The sequence below is a fragment of the Salminus brasiliensis genome, chromosome 1, assembly GCF_030463535.1.
Source record: "Salminus brasiliensis chromosome 1, fSalBra1.hap2, whole genome shotgun sequence".
Taxonomy (NCBI): Eukaryota; Metazoa; Chordata; class Actinopteri; order Characiformes; family Bryconidae; genus Salminus; species Salminus brasiliensis.
This window is the reverse complement of record NC_132878.1, coordinates 89,467,275-89,484,812: the sequence shown is the minus strand read 5'-3', so window position 1 is coordinate 89,484,812 and position 17,538 is coordinate 89,467,275. Positions and strand designations below refer to the sequence as shown.

Here is a 17,538-nt window from a genome sequence, read left to right as displayed (position 1 = left end):
CTCCCCTGTCGCTGCCAGCCAAGCATTGACCTACCTTTCAGAATAATGAGAGTGACAGGGAGACAAGCTGGCAACAGCTCACCTGCTCTGCTGGAGTCCACAGTGGCCTGGATAACGAGCACAGTGTCTAAAGCCGACGCCTCCAGCCCATGTCAGTAGAAGCAGAAGTGCAAGGCTAAAAATATGACTGACACTCTATCTGAACATCCATGAAATACTCTTGGAGAGTGAGAGGACTTGAGTAGATAACTAATCAGCAGCTAAAACTGTCTTTCTCTGTCATCAGAATAATTTGGTCTGGACTGCTCATGAATCATGTTGACTAATTGGACTTGAGGATTGATAGAGGAGTCTTGGTGTAGGCCAGACTAATGTTGAAGAAGTGGCTTCAGGAAGACCCAGAAGATCATGCCATGGGAGCCCACACCATAGAAGCTCACATTTTCCTTGCATTTGTTAAATGGTTTGTTAAATGGTTGGTGGTTGGTGTGGCGCAACAGATAGTTCGATTCCCGGTTTGGGTGACTATGCTGCGCTACACCAATAAGAGTCCTTGGGTAAGACTCCTAACACTACATTGGCCCGCCTCTGTAATACGGGTAACCTTGTAAGTCGCTCTGGATAAGAGTGTCTGCCAAAAGCCATAAATGTAAATGTAAATGGTATCTGCAGAAACAGCCTGTTTTTGAATGAATCATAGATTATGATGTTGCTAACACAGTCATGACGTTTACATACACTCATAACCATCATGGACGTCATGCCAATATTGGGCTTTTAGTGATTTCTTTGGACAGTTCTTGTATCTGGTGCAGAATTTAGTTCTTAACATAATAATAGAAACAAAACATGAATTTGGAGGTTTCTGGAATATACACAGGGTCAACATTAAACAGTGTCAAAAAATATACATACGCCCGCCTATATTGTTAATTCAGTGGTGCTGAACATTCCCAAATGTCTTTTGACTTGCCAAGATCAATGCCTCTTAACTTCCTGTTAGTGATCATGATGGTCTACAGCTGGGAGATTCTCTGTGCCATTCAAAAAAATTAATTCAACAATTATTTATATAGTGTCTTTCACAACAAATGTTGTCACAAAGCACTTTACAGAGATCCAGGTCCACGCCTTTTATGAGCAAGCACCACAATGGAGGTGGTAGCGACAGTGGCAAGGAAAAAAATCTCTTATACTAAGAGGAAGAAACCTTGGGAGAAACCAAAACTCAGTCCGAGGAACCCATCTGCTTTAGGTCGACCCGCACAGCACAAACAAATAAACAAATACACAAAGAACTAGACAGACAGATAATGAAGGGCTAGAGCTAATGTAGGAACAGGTTATGAAGTATGAGTGTGAGCTGGTGCTGGACAGAGAGATAATGAAGAGCTAGAGCTAATGTAGGAACAGGTTATGAAGTATGAGTGTGAGCTGGTGCTGGACAGAGAGATAATGAAGAGCTAGAGCTAATGTAGGAACAGGTTATGAAGTATGAGAGTGAGCCAGTGCTGGACAGATAGATAATGAAGAGCTAGAGCGAATGTAGGAACAGGTTATTAAGTATGAGTGTGAGTAGGTGCTGGACATTTGCTCATATGACCATCAAAAATGGTCTGTTTGACAGCACCAACCAGATTAACCAACACACAGTACAATGGGAAAGCTGAAAGAGCTCAGTGCAGATCTGAAAATGTACATTTTTTTTTCATACACTTGCATGCAGTTGTTTAGCCATTTCGAAACAACTAGGTATTCCAAGATAATGAGTTCTAACATCTGGGCAAGTTTTTGGATGTGCAGCCACTTTGCCATGGTCTGGAAGAAGTACCAAAATGTCAAGCTCAGCTAGAGGAAATTGGTTCCAGTGGTCAGGAACAATGCAGGAACCAACAAGGCCCAGACCTGCCATGAACTGGAAAAATGGTGTAACACTAGTGTCACTGTCTAAAGTCAAGTGAGTTTTGTATCACCATGGACTAAGAGGCTGCCGTCCATTAAAGGCATCCCTGCTCCAAAATCGACACCCTCATGCTCAACTAAGGTTTGCAGCTGACCGCATGGTCAAAGAACAGCTTTCTGGAGGACAGATGAGAAGATTGAGTTGTTTGGCCACCATAACCAGAAGTATGTTTGGAGGAGTAAAGTTGAGGCATTCAACCCCAAGAACACTGTACCAACTGTGAAGCATGGTGGAGGAGGCTGTTTAGCTGCCAGTGGAACTTGTACACTGCACAAATTGCAAATTGGTTGAAATAATAAGAATTCTTCAGCATAACCTCATCTAGACAGTTGAACCTTGGACACAACTGGGCAACAGGACAATGACCCAAACAAACATCAGAGTTAGTTGTGGAATTGATAATGCAGGTTTTTCTGGAATGGCTTTCCCAAAGTCCAGATCTCAATCCTATCAAATATGCGTGAACCATGCCTAAAACATCCGTTCCATGCCAGAAAACCAAACCAGACAAACTAAACAAATCTAAGGGAATTCTGCCAAGAAAAATATCCAATATCCAATCCGATTTCTGCCAGAAGCTTGTTGATAGCTACCATTTAACATCTGCTCAAGGTGCAATTTGCTAAGGGACATTTAACCAAATATGAGGCCTGCTGTATGCATATTTCTGACCCTGTATTTATAATTTTGACCCTATTTTGGTTTCAGAAAATCTCATAAAATAATAAATTAAACTTGTGCACCCAACTCTTGTTTATTCTGTTAAAGATAGAAACAGCTATATGTAAACAAATATACCTTGGCCACCCATTCCTACATTAAGAAAGCCTACTGCAGCTTGGCCAGCCCATTCATATTGAGTTATTAGAGTGGAAGATGGAGTCGTTTACAAAAACAGTTACAAAGTAGTTTAGCTCCAGTTTATTTGACTAGGTTGCAGCATTTAGGTCACATTAATGTTTTTGGCTGTACTTTCAAAGGCGTAATTGCTCCATCTGAAGAAATGCGATGTCAGAGTGTTTTGATCGGAAGTCACTTGTGTCTTTAGATTTGTTTTAATTGCCCTCACAAAAGGGATTGTGTGAGAAGGAATCATGTTCTGCATTAAATGTCTTCAGGGAGATTGTTTAGACACATTTATACTCATTAGGAGCTCATTAGAAGCCTCTGTAAAGGAGGTCATTTGTGTCAAAGCCAGTCCCAAGTCTTAGTTCAGTCACGTTTCCTTGGTTCTGCTAAATCATGTCTTAAATGAAATAGCTCTCAAGGTCTTGCTTTTCTTTAAATTATTACTTGAAGAGAGAGACGGTAGTGAAAACGGGCCACTGTGATTAGCAGGAAAGGAAATCCAATTTTCTTTTTTTAATAAATAAATAAATAAATAAGTGAACTTGAGCTAAGAGGGTTGCAATCCATCTTTGGGACTCCATTTCAGATTCCAACAATGCCACAGTACCATCTGTGCCATCTGTCCACTAGAGAATCAACCGGCCTTGCTTGCTGAGTGACCAGTGGCTTAGTTTCCTTTTTGAGACGTTTTAACAGCTACAATTTATAATGGCTTACTTTGGTATAGTGGGCAAAAAGAAGGACCCTAAGGACTGATTTGAGAACCACTACTGTAGATCATCGCTAAAGAAAACCTTAGGGAAATAACTAATTAGGTTAATGTCCCTCTTGTGTACACACTGTGAACATTGAAGGCTATATGAATAGCTTTACATAGTTTTCCAGAATGTCTCCCCTTTCAGTGTGAGCTGGGCAGTCATAATCTTGGGTAAAGCTCTACCCAATCACAGTACACATGTTGCTTGTCCCTCCTACAAGCCTGAAGGGAACTGAGAAAACTTAGCCAAGTGAAGAAAAGGCTAACCTAGCAAGTATAGTCTTTGGTTAAAAGAAGCCCAGGCAGAGCTCAGAGTACCAGTCAAAAGTTTGGACACACCTTCTTATTCAATGTTTTTGGGGGGTTTTCTACATTGTAAATGGATACTAAAGTCATCCAGATAATGAATAAACACAAAATGAATCATGTAGTAACCTTAGAGTTTAAACAAACCAAAATACTCTGTGAAGCATTTAGGTGGACTATTGTCTGGGATGCTAATGATAATGTAGATGTAGATGATAATCTACAATGAAAAACCTTTTAAATAATGAATTTAAGGTGTGTCCAAACCTTTGGCTGGTACTGTAGGTCTGATAAATAAATTGACCTCAAAGTTGAGCCTTCTTTTATTATATTACTACCATTACTACCACTTTTGGCAATATTCCCTGGGAAGTCTTCCCTTTTAAATGCCAGTTCTGAGCTTGCACTCCTTGCTGGGGCTTGTGGTTGATGCTTTGAACTTGATTTGTTTCTGAGGGAATCTGGCAAGTTCTCATACTGAGATAGTCTCAGAAACAACCGCAGCTCTCTAACCTCTAAACCAAGCAGAAGAACCTCCTTTTTAAAGATTTCCTCTAATATAGGGGTGCCCAATCTGATCTACATACCCTGCAGAGTTAAATTTTAACCCTAATCTGACCCACCTGGTCCACCTAGTCAAAGAGATCAAGAACATTTGAGCATTTAGAGGTAGGTTTGTGAAGTTATGGTTGAACCTAAACCTTGTAGAAGATGAAGGTCTTCAGGAGTATGGTTCAGTAGTCTTTAATAGTGTGGAGCAAGGGGTTTCCTTACGATCTCTATGGAGTTCTGGCTCTAGTATTCAGGTGCCCCTGAAGACCTTCATTACCTGGATGACCTGGTGTGTTAGAGCAAAACTGAACAGGGTGGTAAATGACCATGTCCAGGATCCGGCACCTCTGTTATGAAGGAATATAAGAAAACCTATGGCCCTTTAACAGCCTGTAAGCCTATGTCCTTCCACCTAATCCTAAACTCCTTTGGAGTCCCTTGTTCACCTCTGTCCTTTTTCCCCCCCTGTTTTTCCTCCACCTATCCCCCTGTCCCTATCTCTTTCCCTTCCATGTGCTCCTTCCATTCATTGATGGCGGACCACTGACAGCGACTTTACATCCAAAATGAAAAACAGGCAAATGGGCGTGGCAGGCGGCAGCAACATGACCAAAAGCACCAGCATCGGCGGAGACATGTGCAGCCTGGAGAAGACGGACGGCAGCCAATCAGACACAGCCGTGGGCCTGGTGGGCACCGACAACAAGAAGAGGCGCTCCAGCATCGGGGCCAAGATGGCTGCAGTGGTGGGCATGTCCCGCAAGAGCCGCAGCGCCTCACAGCTCAGCCAGACAGGTAAGACGATGAGCTGTGACCATGTCTGTCTGTCTGTCTTTCTGTCTGTGTCTGTCTGTGTGTGTGTGTGTGTATGTGTGGTTTCATCATTTTCCCATCTCTCCTTGTCCCTTATTTTGTTTTGTTTCTTCCTTCCCTTTTATAAACCTGTGCTGAGACATGCCGGAACTGTTTCTGTTCAACAGGTCTCACTTTCACTGCCTTTTACAGCTTCTGACTACAGGGTTGAAACTGGCTGTGGGCGATTCAATGATATATCACGATACACTGCGCTACAATAAGCTTTTATGAGCATGTGGTGGATTTCATCAGTAGTTGGGTCGAACACTGACACACCAGGTGATTTCTTAAAATAAGAAATGTCAAATTTTTCTCCTCAGATATGAGTTCTATCATAACTGTTAAAGCTGGTACACCAAAAATCAGTGCAGAAAGCATGCAGTGTTTTTAAACAGTTAGCCCGTTTAACTGATTGGCTGAGTCAGGGATGTTTCCATCATGCTTTAAATTAATATGAAAATGCAGCACAACAAGAAGAGGAGCAGCTGGTAAGGATAGCGTGAATGGCCTGTAATATTTGTCAGTTCCCTGCAGTGTCTCACGCTTGTTAACACAAGTGCAAGGGACAAATTAAGCTAAAGTTGGCTTCTTATTCACCAGCTTATGTTTCCACTTTAAATGAAGCCGCTACTGTATTCTGGTGGCTGCAAAGCCAAGGGATTGTAACATCAGCATTATTTATTCGCCTTATAGAAATAAAAATGCATAACATTTTATATAAAACTATTGAAGTGTTTTAGACTCACTTCGGATATCAGATATGGTTCCTATAAAGACTGAAGGGACATTCCAGAATAGAGTGAAGAGCCATTGCAAATTGATGAACAACCGATTGCAAAAGCTTGGGCGCTGCTGGTTAGAATTTCTGTTACTGTGAACAGTTATGTGAGCAGAAGATGAACTGATCTTACTTCATAAATCAAGTTATCAAGTTATAAAAATTATAAAGTTGAAACCTTCTTTCTAGTATTTTAACTTCTTAAACTCTTCTGAGACACCAGTGGTTCCTAGCACTTTTTTCAACTGTTATGAGCCAGTTTGCACCACTTTGCATCTTTAAAGTGAGCTAAAAGTCACAGAGCATAGGGGGTTTAACGTCTGAACCATCAGATAATTGGCAGAAATGTTGAATTCTTAAAAACTGAAATGTTTATTTGACATTCTAAATCATTATTTATTCATTATTTATTATAAAAAATACTTTTGCATGCGTTACTTTTTGTATCATATTTGATTTTCTAAATTAATGTCTTGCAGTTTTTTTTAAAGGAAGCTAAAACTTAGAACAGGAAATTGGTTTACTGCTTCTGCTCTGAGTAGCTATTACCATTTCACTCAAGTAGTTGAAAATATAGAAATCTGGTGCATGCAGTGCACACATAATTCAGCAGGGAGCAGAAAAACATAGATCTGATTTTGTTGTCTGATTTATGTAATTAAATCTTATGTATTTAATATGTTCTATATTTGTATCATATTAACTTATTTAAGATTATATCACACTGATGTAGATGGAATATTTATCAAATACACTTTAAAGGCTTTAAAGGGTTGGGTAAGATTAGAGTTCTGTTTTTGCTGCTGAGTAGTAAAATAGCCAATGCTCACAATGCAGGTGAAGGCTGTATGAAGATGGCCAAGCGTTGTCAGGTAGCCGTGTCCTCAGTTAGTAGTTAACAGGAGGTCAAGTTGAGGTCTGGACAGGCTGCTCCTAGGATTGCTGGATAGGCATATTAAAAAGAGCTTCAGGAAGATGTAGCAGTCTCTGGAGTGGTGGTGCACTGTTCTACTGTGCAGCAACTCCTGCACTAGTATGACCTTTGTGGAAAAAAACCTTTCTTGCACCCATACTACAAAATTCAGTGTCAGAAGCTAAAAAATAACCCAATTTTAATAATAATAAATATTTCGATATGTATTGCATATAATAGAAAAGCAAAGACTCGTGATATTTTATCATTTTGAAAGTATCGTGATATATTATTATTATTGTGTCACCCACCCCGGACTGATTTGCTACAGGATGGAGAAGCAGAAATGCTGGGAATGCTCACTTCACTTTTCTTTCTTCTAGATAAATGAGTGTTTATCCTTCTCCCTCTTCCCTCATCTCTCCCCTTCCTCCTTCTCTGTCCTTCTCGCTCTCCTGCGTGGACAGCTGCTGATATGCGTCACCCATTTCCCTACTGTATTGTTTCTCTTCCGAACCAAGTGAGGTGGACGCTGCTTTTCCTCCTCTGAATCTTTTTCATAGCTGAGTGTTCGTTTTATATTCAGAGGCTGTGGAGTATGGGCGACTCTGTAATGACCATGGTCTGTTTATTGTTACCATAGCTCCTGCCCTGGCCCTTGCTCTCTGCATGCTTTATTAATGATGGCAGTTTAGGTGAAGGTGGTGGGTGTTGCTGTCACAATGCCTTGACGAGTTCGTATTCACAGGTCTGCAGGTGTTGGCTGTGCTCAGAAGCACATGGTAACACCAGCATGCTTTATTCACTCCTCCTCATTTAGTTACGCTTGCTTGCATATATGAGCACAGTGTCCTTAACAGTTGCAGCTTGGCTTGTATATTGCAGTTAGCTCAGTAGAGTCATACTGTACATGGAGATGTGGAGGTGTATTTAATAGGGCTGTTTATTATTTTTGCTGATGTGGATGATACACAAATGTATTAGTAGCAGCAAACAAACATATTTCAGATAATAGTAAGTTTCATGAACACATTTCACTGAAACATAGGGTTTAGTCATAGTTGAGGATTTAAATGATCCTAGTGTTTAACACTATTTACACTACACTTATTAAGAACACCATCAAAATAAATAAATAAATAAAACCTTTAGCCTGAGGTTAACCTGTTATAATACAAGCAAATGTACTGTGAGCATGTTTTTAATACATACTAAAAATAAAAATAAAATGAAGAAATAAAAAGGTAACTGACAGACACCAGCAAAACATCTAAATATGTCAGGAAGTTCCATCTATTTACTATATACACTGATCAGCCATAACATTAGTACAGCTGAAGTGCAAAACATTGATTAAACTATGATAAAAGCATCATTTCATTTCACTGTGTACTTGTACAGAGCTGAAATGACAGTGAAAGCCACTTGACTTGACTTGATCATCATCTACAGTGGCAATGGGTCGGATATACTGTGTTAGGCAGCAAGTAAACGGTCAGTTCTTGAAGGTGATGGAGGTGTTTAAGGCAGAAGAAATGGGCAAGAATAAGGATCTGAGCCCGGTCAGAGCATCGCTAAAACATCAGGCAGTTCTTGTGAGCAAAAGTGCTCCAAGAAAGGACAACTGGTGGACCAGGATCTTTGCTACCCTAGGCTCATTGATGCAATCCATAGATGTCCCCACTGCATGGTGCTCAGTGGTCAGATCTGTTGTAGCAGCACAAGAGGAATCTACTCAATATTAGGGCACTGAGATTAATGTACTGTTTTTGTCGCTGATGCTCACAAAGCAGGTGTAGGCTGTATGAAGATGGAAAAGCATTGTCAGGTAGCCGTGTCCTCAGTTAGTAGATAACAGGAATGCTGGAGGTCAAACTGAAGCAAATCAAAACCCCTGTTAAACTGCAAAAGACCTCCGGGAAGACTTAGCAGAGTGGTGGGGCACTGTTCTACTGTGCAGCAACTCCTGCACTGGTATGACCTTCATGGAAAACAAAAAATCTAGTTCAGTATCCGAGGCTAAAAAATAACTGGTATTCAGTAATAATAATAAATATTGCTATATTGCTGCTATATAATAATACTGCTGCTAAGGTCTTCAGAAATAGATCTAATGATCAGATCTGTTGAAGCAGCACAAGAGGAGTCTACTCTATTTTAGACAAGTGGTGCAAATGTTATATCTCACCTGTTTGTAAAAAACTTGTATCCCTCTTTTTCCTTCTCCTGTAAAAGTGGAGATAAAGGATTTTGCGTATGATATAGACTTGTAAGTAACCATTCAAATTGAGAATGGGCAGTCACTTTTGACTATTCATGGTCAAACTGGTCAATAAAGCTTCAGTTCAACTGCAGGCATTTGTATTGCTTTTGGGGAGGAGCTTGTTATTGCAGGTTTGTTTTCACACCTAAAATGTGGATTGATTGCAATAATTGGATTGATTGCAATACTTTTTCCATATATTGAGCACTCTTTTAGATAACATGTTAAGTCTTTTACTGTTCTTGGCAAACACAAAAAAGAATGCCAAAGGAATTGCCAATAGACTCATAGTTTATGACTGTTATGGTCATTTGGTGGACTAAACACACTTTAACAGTACAAAAGGCACATATTGAATATGTGGCGTGTCTTGTAATGAGGAGCTGTGCTTATTTGGGCATTCACACATGCTGCTGACCACACCTGCATTCGCTTGGAGTAAACTCCAGCCAGAGTTTTTTGTGGAAACAATTATTTAGTCCTGATCCTGCAAGAATTCATCCTGCTCCCGCAGACCATCAGCATTATTTGTCCTGCTCTCGCCCACAACCTAAGCATTTTAGCCTGCTCCCTCCCACAGTCCCATAGAGACTATTTGACATCCAATATTTGACCTTTTCAAAAGTAAGTCATTTTCACAACAGACTGTTTATTCCTAGTAAACGCAAAGCAAGAATTAAACCCTAGGATGTTTGTTGGGTAGCCTACGCACTGCTGTGACAATCTGACCATTTAAAGAATCTCTGTAGCCTACATTTGTTCATGCAGTTAAGATTAAGATACTTTACAGCCATTGCACATCAGTATGACAAAGTTTAACCTCTTTAATGCTTTCAATTCGAAAATCAATTCGGGAAGCCCTAAAATAGAACCCTGTGGGACTACACAAAATCTGGTAAACTAAACGATTATACAATATATAGTTTAGTTTATAGTAAGGGACCCATCTGTCAGAGTAAAGACACACACACTAGTGATTACATCACTGAGAACACATACTCATAGTGGTGAGCTGCAGTAGCGCCCACAATTGGTGCCTAATCGGTAGTTAAGGGAATAGTTAGGGGCTATTTGGCAATTGGGGGTACCTTGCTCACGGCCACCTCAGCTAAGAAGCCTGGGACAAGGGCTTGAAAAAGCAACCTTTCAGTCCCAAACCCTTTTCTCCAACCTTTAGGCCATGATTGTTTACTACGGCAACTGTTTAGGATGAATGCATTCATTATCATTATGTTTATGCTGTTTATTCATATGTATTGCATAGGCTTATTATTAAGTGGCTGTCATTATATTTAGGTTGCTTTGTTTTTAACGATCGCAATTACTAAACCCATTCAGAAGAAAGCTGAAGTATAAAATGGCAGAAAAGTATTAGTAGTAGTCTGTTTTTATTGTTTATTATTGACTGTATAAAACTAATTAAGCTGATTTTATCAGTTATCATGATTTTGTGGTTTCACCAGTTTTGGGCCCTACATTTAGAAAGGTCGTCTCTCACTAAAACTGACACTACCTTTAGGACACTGTTGCAGCATTTAGGTCATTTACTGGTTTATTTAGTATTTGAATTATTTAGGCATGTGCAGAAGTTGAATGACGATGTGGAGAACCACACAGTTATTCATTTTTCACAGCATATCCGATCATCTATAATACAAAGAGAGAAGCTAGGGAAGCTGGTGAGGGACGCAGAGATTCCTGGGTCATCACAAATGTTTTTTGATAGTAGATGCCACTTCATCATTTTTATGAAGTATCAAGAAATATGAGCTAAAGCTCTTAACTGTTGATGGTCTTCTTGAGAAATGGAAGCAGACAGTGTCGTCATTTGCTGAAACGCTAGAAATGCGATTGTGGTTGGATTCACTTAATCTTTTTATGTTTTTGTGTCTTCTACCTGCAGTCGATCATTGTGCTTGGCTAAATGGGCTCTTTTCATCATGTTTGTAAAAAGCACTTATGCCTGCGCGATGCGTCATCTCTGGTAATTTCTCACTATGTGTTTAGTCTTCAGGGATCTCATCAAAACGTTCAGTTCAGAACATTCAGTGTTCATTGGCCTAAGACAGAGGAAGACAGAGAAAGAAAGAGAGAGAGAGAGACCTAGTCAGAGAGAACGAAAGAGAGAGATGTTTATTTGATGCAGATCCATTGAATGGTAACAGCAGTTCTGTACACATTGTTGCTCCACTTTGTCTGAACCTGTGTGGAAACCTGAAAGCACCCACATCCGCTTATTCATGTTTAAATACCCTCTTCAGTTCTGTTGCTGTGGCTGTTGCATTTTTGTGCTCTTCCACGTTTGTGCGTCTTCAGGTGTCCCATAATCGCAGCCAGTCCGCCCGCTCTGGGTTGCAGCACATATAGAGCCAGTGGTAATGCCCACGTGTTGAAGAAAAAAGGGAAAAAAGCCTGTCAGGCAGCTCGTGATGGCCGGTGCACATGGCCGGCTGATCCGACGGAGGGCTTTAATAATTTGTGCGAATCGCTGTGAGCTCTATCACTCTGTCATGTCTGCAAACACAGTCTCTGGAGTCTGGATTGAAAGATCTGAGACAGCCAGGAGGGACTGGTGGGGTGTGAGTGGACAGTCTTCCAGATGGAGGACACGCAGGCAAGTGCCAAGTCTTGGGTTTATTATTGGAACGTGATTTGGTTTTTGATTGACACTGTGATCTGTCATTCCGAGTGCTTCATCTAACCGACTCGATATTGTGTCAGAGACCACACCAGCGCTCAAAAGTTTCTGAGATTTACAAACTTCGGGCCTGTTTGCACCTGCCGTTACCGTGTTTTAGAGCTGGATAGTATCGTCTTCAGTCTGCGTTTGAAGACGGGGAGCGACACTCAGGGGAAGTCCGTTCTACCAGGACAGAAAAAAAAAATCCAGTAGTCTGGATGCATGCTTTACCGTGGATCTTAAGGGATGGATCTTAAAGTTGGACCAGCCGGTCCGTATTTGATGGCAGTGATCAAAAGCCAATCTGTTTTAAGAGCCATTCGAGCTTCAAGTATGGCTCGGCTTGACCCGCATCCCTTAAGATCCACGGGAAAGCAAGCATCCAGACTACTGGATTTTTTTCTGTCCTGGTACCAAAGTGGTGGAACGAACTTCCCCTGAGTGTCCAAACAGCAGAGTCGTCCCCATCTTCAAACGCCCTCCTCTTCAAAGAGTACTTGGGCGAAGTGTAGTGTCAAGTATTATAGACTCCATACTGACTTTTGTATTTAGTAGTATCTAAGCTTAGAGGGATCTTTTGGATCCTAGTCTATACAAACTAGCTAAGGGTATTTCCTCAAAAAACAGTCAAGCACTTTTGTAAGTCGCTCTGGATAAGAGGGTCTGCTGAAGTGTAAATGTATCTGGATCTACCGGATTCTGTTTACACTTTTCATTAAAATGCGTCCTCAGTGTGAGCAGATCAGATCCGATTTTACTCTCCTATGTAAAAAACACATCAACACGTCAACATCATTTCCGTTTAATTCCGGTAAACAACAGTTCCTCATCACAACTGTCCTGCTCCGGGAGACGGGAGATACTCATGCTCCCACAAAGGTTCTATCAGAAAATGTGTCAGGCTATTTAAACTGTCTAAGCAAATCGTCAGCCAAGGCTCAGAGAGAGCGCAGGGTGGGTAGATGGCGCTCTCCCCCACATTGCTTTGTTGTGGTGCAGGCCGTCACTGGCATCTGCAGGCTGGTGCGCCGGAGCCGGGAATGCGACCTTGGAGCTCCAGGTCGGACAGGTGGAGTAGCAGTAAGAGAGTCATTGCTGAGATGGAAGAATAAGAAAAGGACAACTGAAAAAAACGTGCTCAAAAACCTTTGGCTGGTAATATATCTAAAATGTTTGTCGTTCAGGATGTGTTTACTTTCAGCGATTTGATGCAAATCATTTAAGAAGTTCTTCTGTTGGGCTGAACTCAGCATGCAGGGACCTGAGCATATTGTAGCAGTGGGGAAGGTGGATTTTTAGCCAACTGCGCTGGTCTGTAGTTAGTCCACATTCGTTTGAATGTTTTCCAGCAGCCTCTAAATTGTAAATATTCTGTGTACTGTTTATGTGACTCTTCTGGGGTAGAATGAGTACACAACATACACTATATCTCGAAATGTTTGTGGACACCCCATCTAATAAATGCATTCAGTTACGTTAATTAAGCTGCACCCATTGCTGACACAGATGTGCAAATGCACACACACTAACAGCTTGTCTAGTCCCTGTAGAGTAGTACTGCCAATAAAAAAGGACTTCTTTAGCAGATAAACATATATAGACCTATTGGCACCGTGCCTAATGCCAGGTATCTAGGCTTGGGCTAAAGGTTTATGAAGCCTCCCAGCATTGAGCTGTGGAGCAGTGGGGCTGGAACTGTTCTCTGGAATGATAGTTGGTGCTTCATCTAATACTTTTGGGATGAGTCGGAGAGTTGGGGATGAGGTAGGATGGCGATCACCCAATATCCAACAACCTCAGTAACACTGTTGTCGCTGAATGCAATCAAATCTTCACAGCAACGCTCCAAAATCAAGTAGAAAGTCTTCCTCCCTGGACAGTAGAGACAGTTACTCCAACAAAAATAGGGTGAACTCTTTTTTTTAGCATCATTGATTTCAGAAGAAGCAGTTAATGAGTAGGTGTCCCAATACTTTTGTCCATTTAGTGCATTAAAGCATCATTTTGTTGTCGTTTCTAACGGTGAAAACAATAGTACTTATATTATTTTAAAGGTTGATTTTGTTGGATGTGATTGAAGGCTATGAAGAGAAGGAGTAAGAAAAGGGCGAAGCTCAGAGACTCGTTTAGGAGGAGGAGGTTGATGCAAGATAAAGAAAGTCTAGGTTGTATTATATTATTCAGCAGTGCTCTGCACAGATACGCCCCACACGGCGTCTGCGATAAAGGAGAATAAATCTGGGCCGCCCATGTCAGGCTCTCTACAGCACACTTCTGTACACACACGTGCAGAATATGAGTCCTAGGCTGTTTTAATATTTGACGCAGGCTGTATATGGAGTGCATGGTCTGTTTCAGCTTGCTGCCCTAGTTCATTGCTCTTTACCCAGAAGGCCTGGCAGCTGCCTGGTGGAGGCATGTATTCAAAGGGTGGCGTTTTTCAAAAAGCGGGTTATTTCAGGCTTTGTGAGCCGCTCTGTCTACATGGTCTCTAGGTCCTGTGCCTTAATGCGCAGAAGGCTTTATCTAAATGCCGTCTGAAACAGCAGCACTCTTTTTGCCCTCTCCTCTGGGACTGCGTCCACTACCGCAGCATGAGCACCTGTCACGTGCATCGCCTTTCTGTCTGTCTCGCTCTCTTTTTTTCTCTGTTTCCACAGACTTGTGCGCTCTCTCTCTCTCTCTGTTCCTCGTAGACAAATCGATCTGACGGCAGGGTAGTGGGTACTGCCGTTTTCCCGTCTGAAATGGTGGAGCGACATTTTCACATTTTTACAGTTTGCTGCTGCTTTTCTGGTTAAATATTTTAGTTGAAGAGCTCCACAAGTAAATGGATGGTGTGTTATATGGGGGTGGATATGGGGGGTTGGGGGGGGTTCTAACAAACATACGTTTGTAGATCAAAAGCAAAAGCCTTTAAGGTCTTAACTACATGCAAGTACACTGTATGGGCAAAAGTATTGGGACACCTGCTTGTTCTCTTCTGAAATCAGGGATATAAAAAAGCTTATCCTGCTTTTGTTGTCCAGAGAAGGTTGTGTAGTAGATTTTGGAGCATTGCTGTGAGCATTTGATTGTTATTCAGCGACAAGAGCATTAGTGAGGTCAGGATGTTGAATGGTCACCCCCCACCTCATCCCAAATTCATCCCAAATGTATTGGATGGAGCACCATCCATCATTTCAGAGAAGATTCTTCCACTGCTCCACAGCTCAATGCCCTTCTAGCCCACGCAGCAGGCATTGTGCCTATAGCTAAATGCATTTATTACAAGGGGTGTCCACAAACATTTGCACATATAGTGTATGCTATTGAATATTTGCAACGTTTATGGTAGGGTTGGGTGGTATCCACTTTTTTATACCATCTTAAACTATTACGTGGTATATGGTATTACCAGGGCGAGGGGGTAGCGTAAGCTGATGATCCTGCTGTGATCCTTGGAGTGGCAGAAAGGCAACATGTGCTCGATCATGTCATGTTTGGACTCAAAGCCGGCCAGCTAGGCTTGGAGAAGTTAGCTAGGACAGCTAGCTAGCATGCCAAACACCACAGCACAGACCGTGTTTCAGCTAACTGAGGCTCAGATCACACATGTTTAGAGAATAAAGCTTCATATCTGAGAGCACAAAGTCGAGTGAATGGTCTTAGGAGTGTTTTCCTTTGTTAGTAACCTGGTTCATTTAGTAGTTCTGGCACATCAGTAAACCAGCAGCTACGGTGGGCCTGTTTTATCCCAGCCTGTTTATCAGAGCATGACATCGTCTGTGGCCATCTTAAATGCACTTAAATGAATGAACTGTTTTGGCCATGTACCAGATAGACATAGAACAGAACTTTGACGTATCGTGTCATTGACATGTCGTAATCTTAGCTGTGAGCTGGTCTGAAAAGCTGTGTTTGTAATATCAGCATAGCATTGTGGCCCACTGGGGATTTTATTACCCTTATACATTATAGTGCTTATAGACTTACAGTAGCTTTTAGTAAATCTATTTAAATGATACCAACATCTCCGGTGTGAGAAAGCACTACCCAAAAATATAAAACTAGCATTACACTGTCCTCCTCCAGAGTTATTCGGGTCCTGCACCCCGTTCCGACACCTTTAGCTCTTCGTTCCTTTGCACATAACCTATCTTTGGTTACGTCCCAGAGGTACCTGTGGTTTTGAAGTGCTTCTCAGGTTCAGTGTCTTTTAGGAAGGAACTGCAGCATTTCGTCTAGTATCACTTAACATTTAGCAGCACAGTGCTTCACCAAAGGAATGGTGCTGTTCGGGAGTGGTGCTGTTTTTTGGACAAAAGTATTGGGACATCCGCTCATTCATTGTTTTTCTTCCAAAATCAAGGGCATTATAAAAAAAAGAGTTGATCCTGCTTTTGTTGATCGGGCAGACGAACATCTTTGCTAACATAAACGAGAGATTAACCTATGATACGGCGGTTAATGAATGCTGAAGCCATCCCAGCAAGGAGAAGAGAGAGAGATAAAGAAAGAGGAGGAGGCATCTACATCCCAAGAAAGTCAGTGCTGTTAGATTCACTGAGATAGAGCCTTACTCTGTGAGGATTTGATTGCATTCAGCGACAAGAGTGTTAGTGAGGTCAGGATTTTGGAGGACCACCACCCCACCTCATCCCCCTACGCCCCAACTCATTCCAAAAGTATCAGCTTTATACTCTTCTAGCCCGCGACTGGACATGGCTCCAATAGGTTCATGTTTATCTGCTCTAGAGAGTCCTTTGCTATTGGCAGTACTTCTCTACAGGGCTGTGTGTGTGCATTTGCGCATTTTTGTCAGCAATTGGTCCAACTACAAGTAACTTTAAGAGTTTTTATTAAATTAAATGGAAATTTGGAAGTTCTGTAATTCTCCATTTGTGGGCGGAGCATGGACAGATCAGTTGTTTAGATCCTAAAGATAATTAAAATTTTAATTAAATTAAAGTCTTTGGAGCTTGCTGATACCAGTAAAGTACAAACAGTCAAAAGAAAGTCTCTCTGAGTCTCCCTGTCTCTGTCCCTCCTGATATTTCGTTATCTCTCTCTCTCTTCTCCTTGCTGGGATGGCTTCAGCATTCATTAACCACCATATCATAGGTTAATATCTCGTTTATGTTAGCAAAGACGTTTGTCTGCCCGAGTGTCTGGCCGCGCTAACTCAGGCTTGGCGTGCTGTAGTACAGAAAGCGCCATAGTTCCTGCAGATAGCTGTAATTAATCTTTGATGACACAGCCTGCGGGATAGAGTTTCATAGGGCTCCATCCTGTCCATATTATTCATGAGCAAGCTAAAACCAGTGTGCTGATTTATAACATTCGATTGTCCCTAACAGACTTCTGCAGTCTGAAATATCAAGAAATTGCACATCATCCTCCATGGGGACCCTAATCCCTGTAAAATCTGTATCAGCAGAAAAAAACATACTATTGAAACACAGAGGCAAACAATAGTGCAGCCTCTTCATTACTTCATGCACAGCTCTTTTTTAGTACATATAGATATTGTAAAGCACAATAGCCCTTGCTTTTAGAGGACCTCAAGCCCAGGTATGCACAAGTAATGGTGTAGGGTTGCCGTGACACGAGTACTTTCACTATGATGGTAATCTCAAGTCA

General features: G+C 41.5%; 1 protein-coding gene across 33 annotated transcripts in view; it reads left to right on the top strand.

The window, feature by feature from the left end:
* The window catches only part of rims2a (regulating synaptic membrane exocytosis 2a), a 268,366-nt gene that overhangs the window by 219,307 nt on the left and 31,521 nt on the right, over positions 1-17,538 (top strand). For 31 of the 33 annotated variants that reach the window (XM_072692323.1, XM_072692313.1, XM_072692325.1 and 28 more), the window contains one exon: positions 4,978-5,222. In XM_072692323.1, the coding sequence (XP_072548424.1) occupies positions 4,978-5,222 (245 nt within the window). The remainder of the gene's footprint in view (positions 1-4,977; positions 5,223-17,538) is intronic. The other 2 variants (XM_072692302.1, XM_072692331.1) reach the window with 1 other exon arrangement.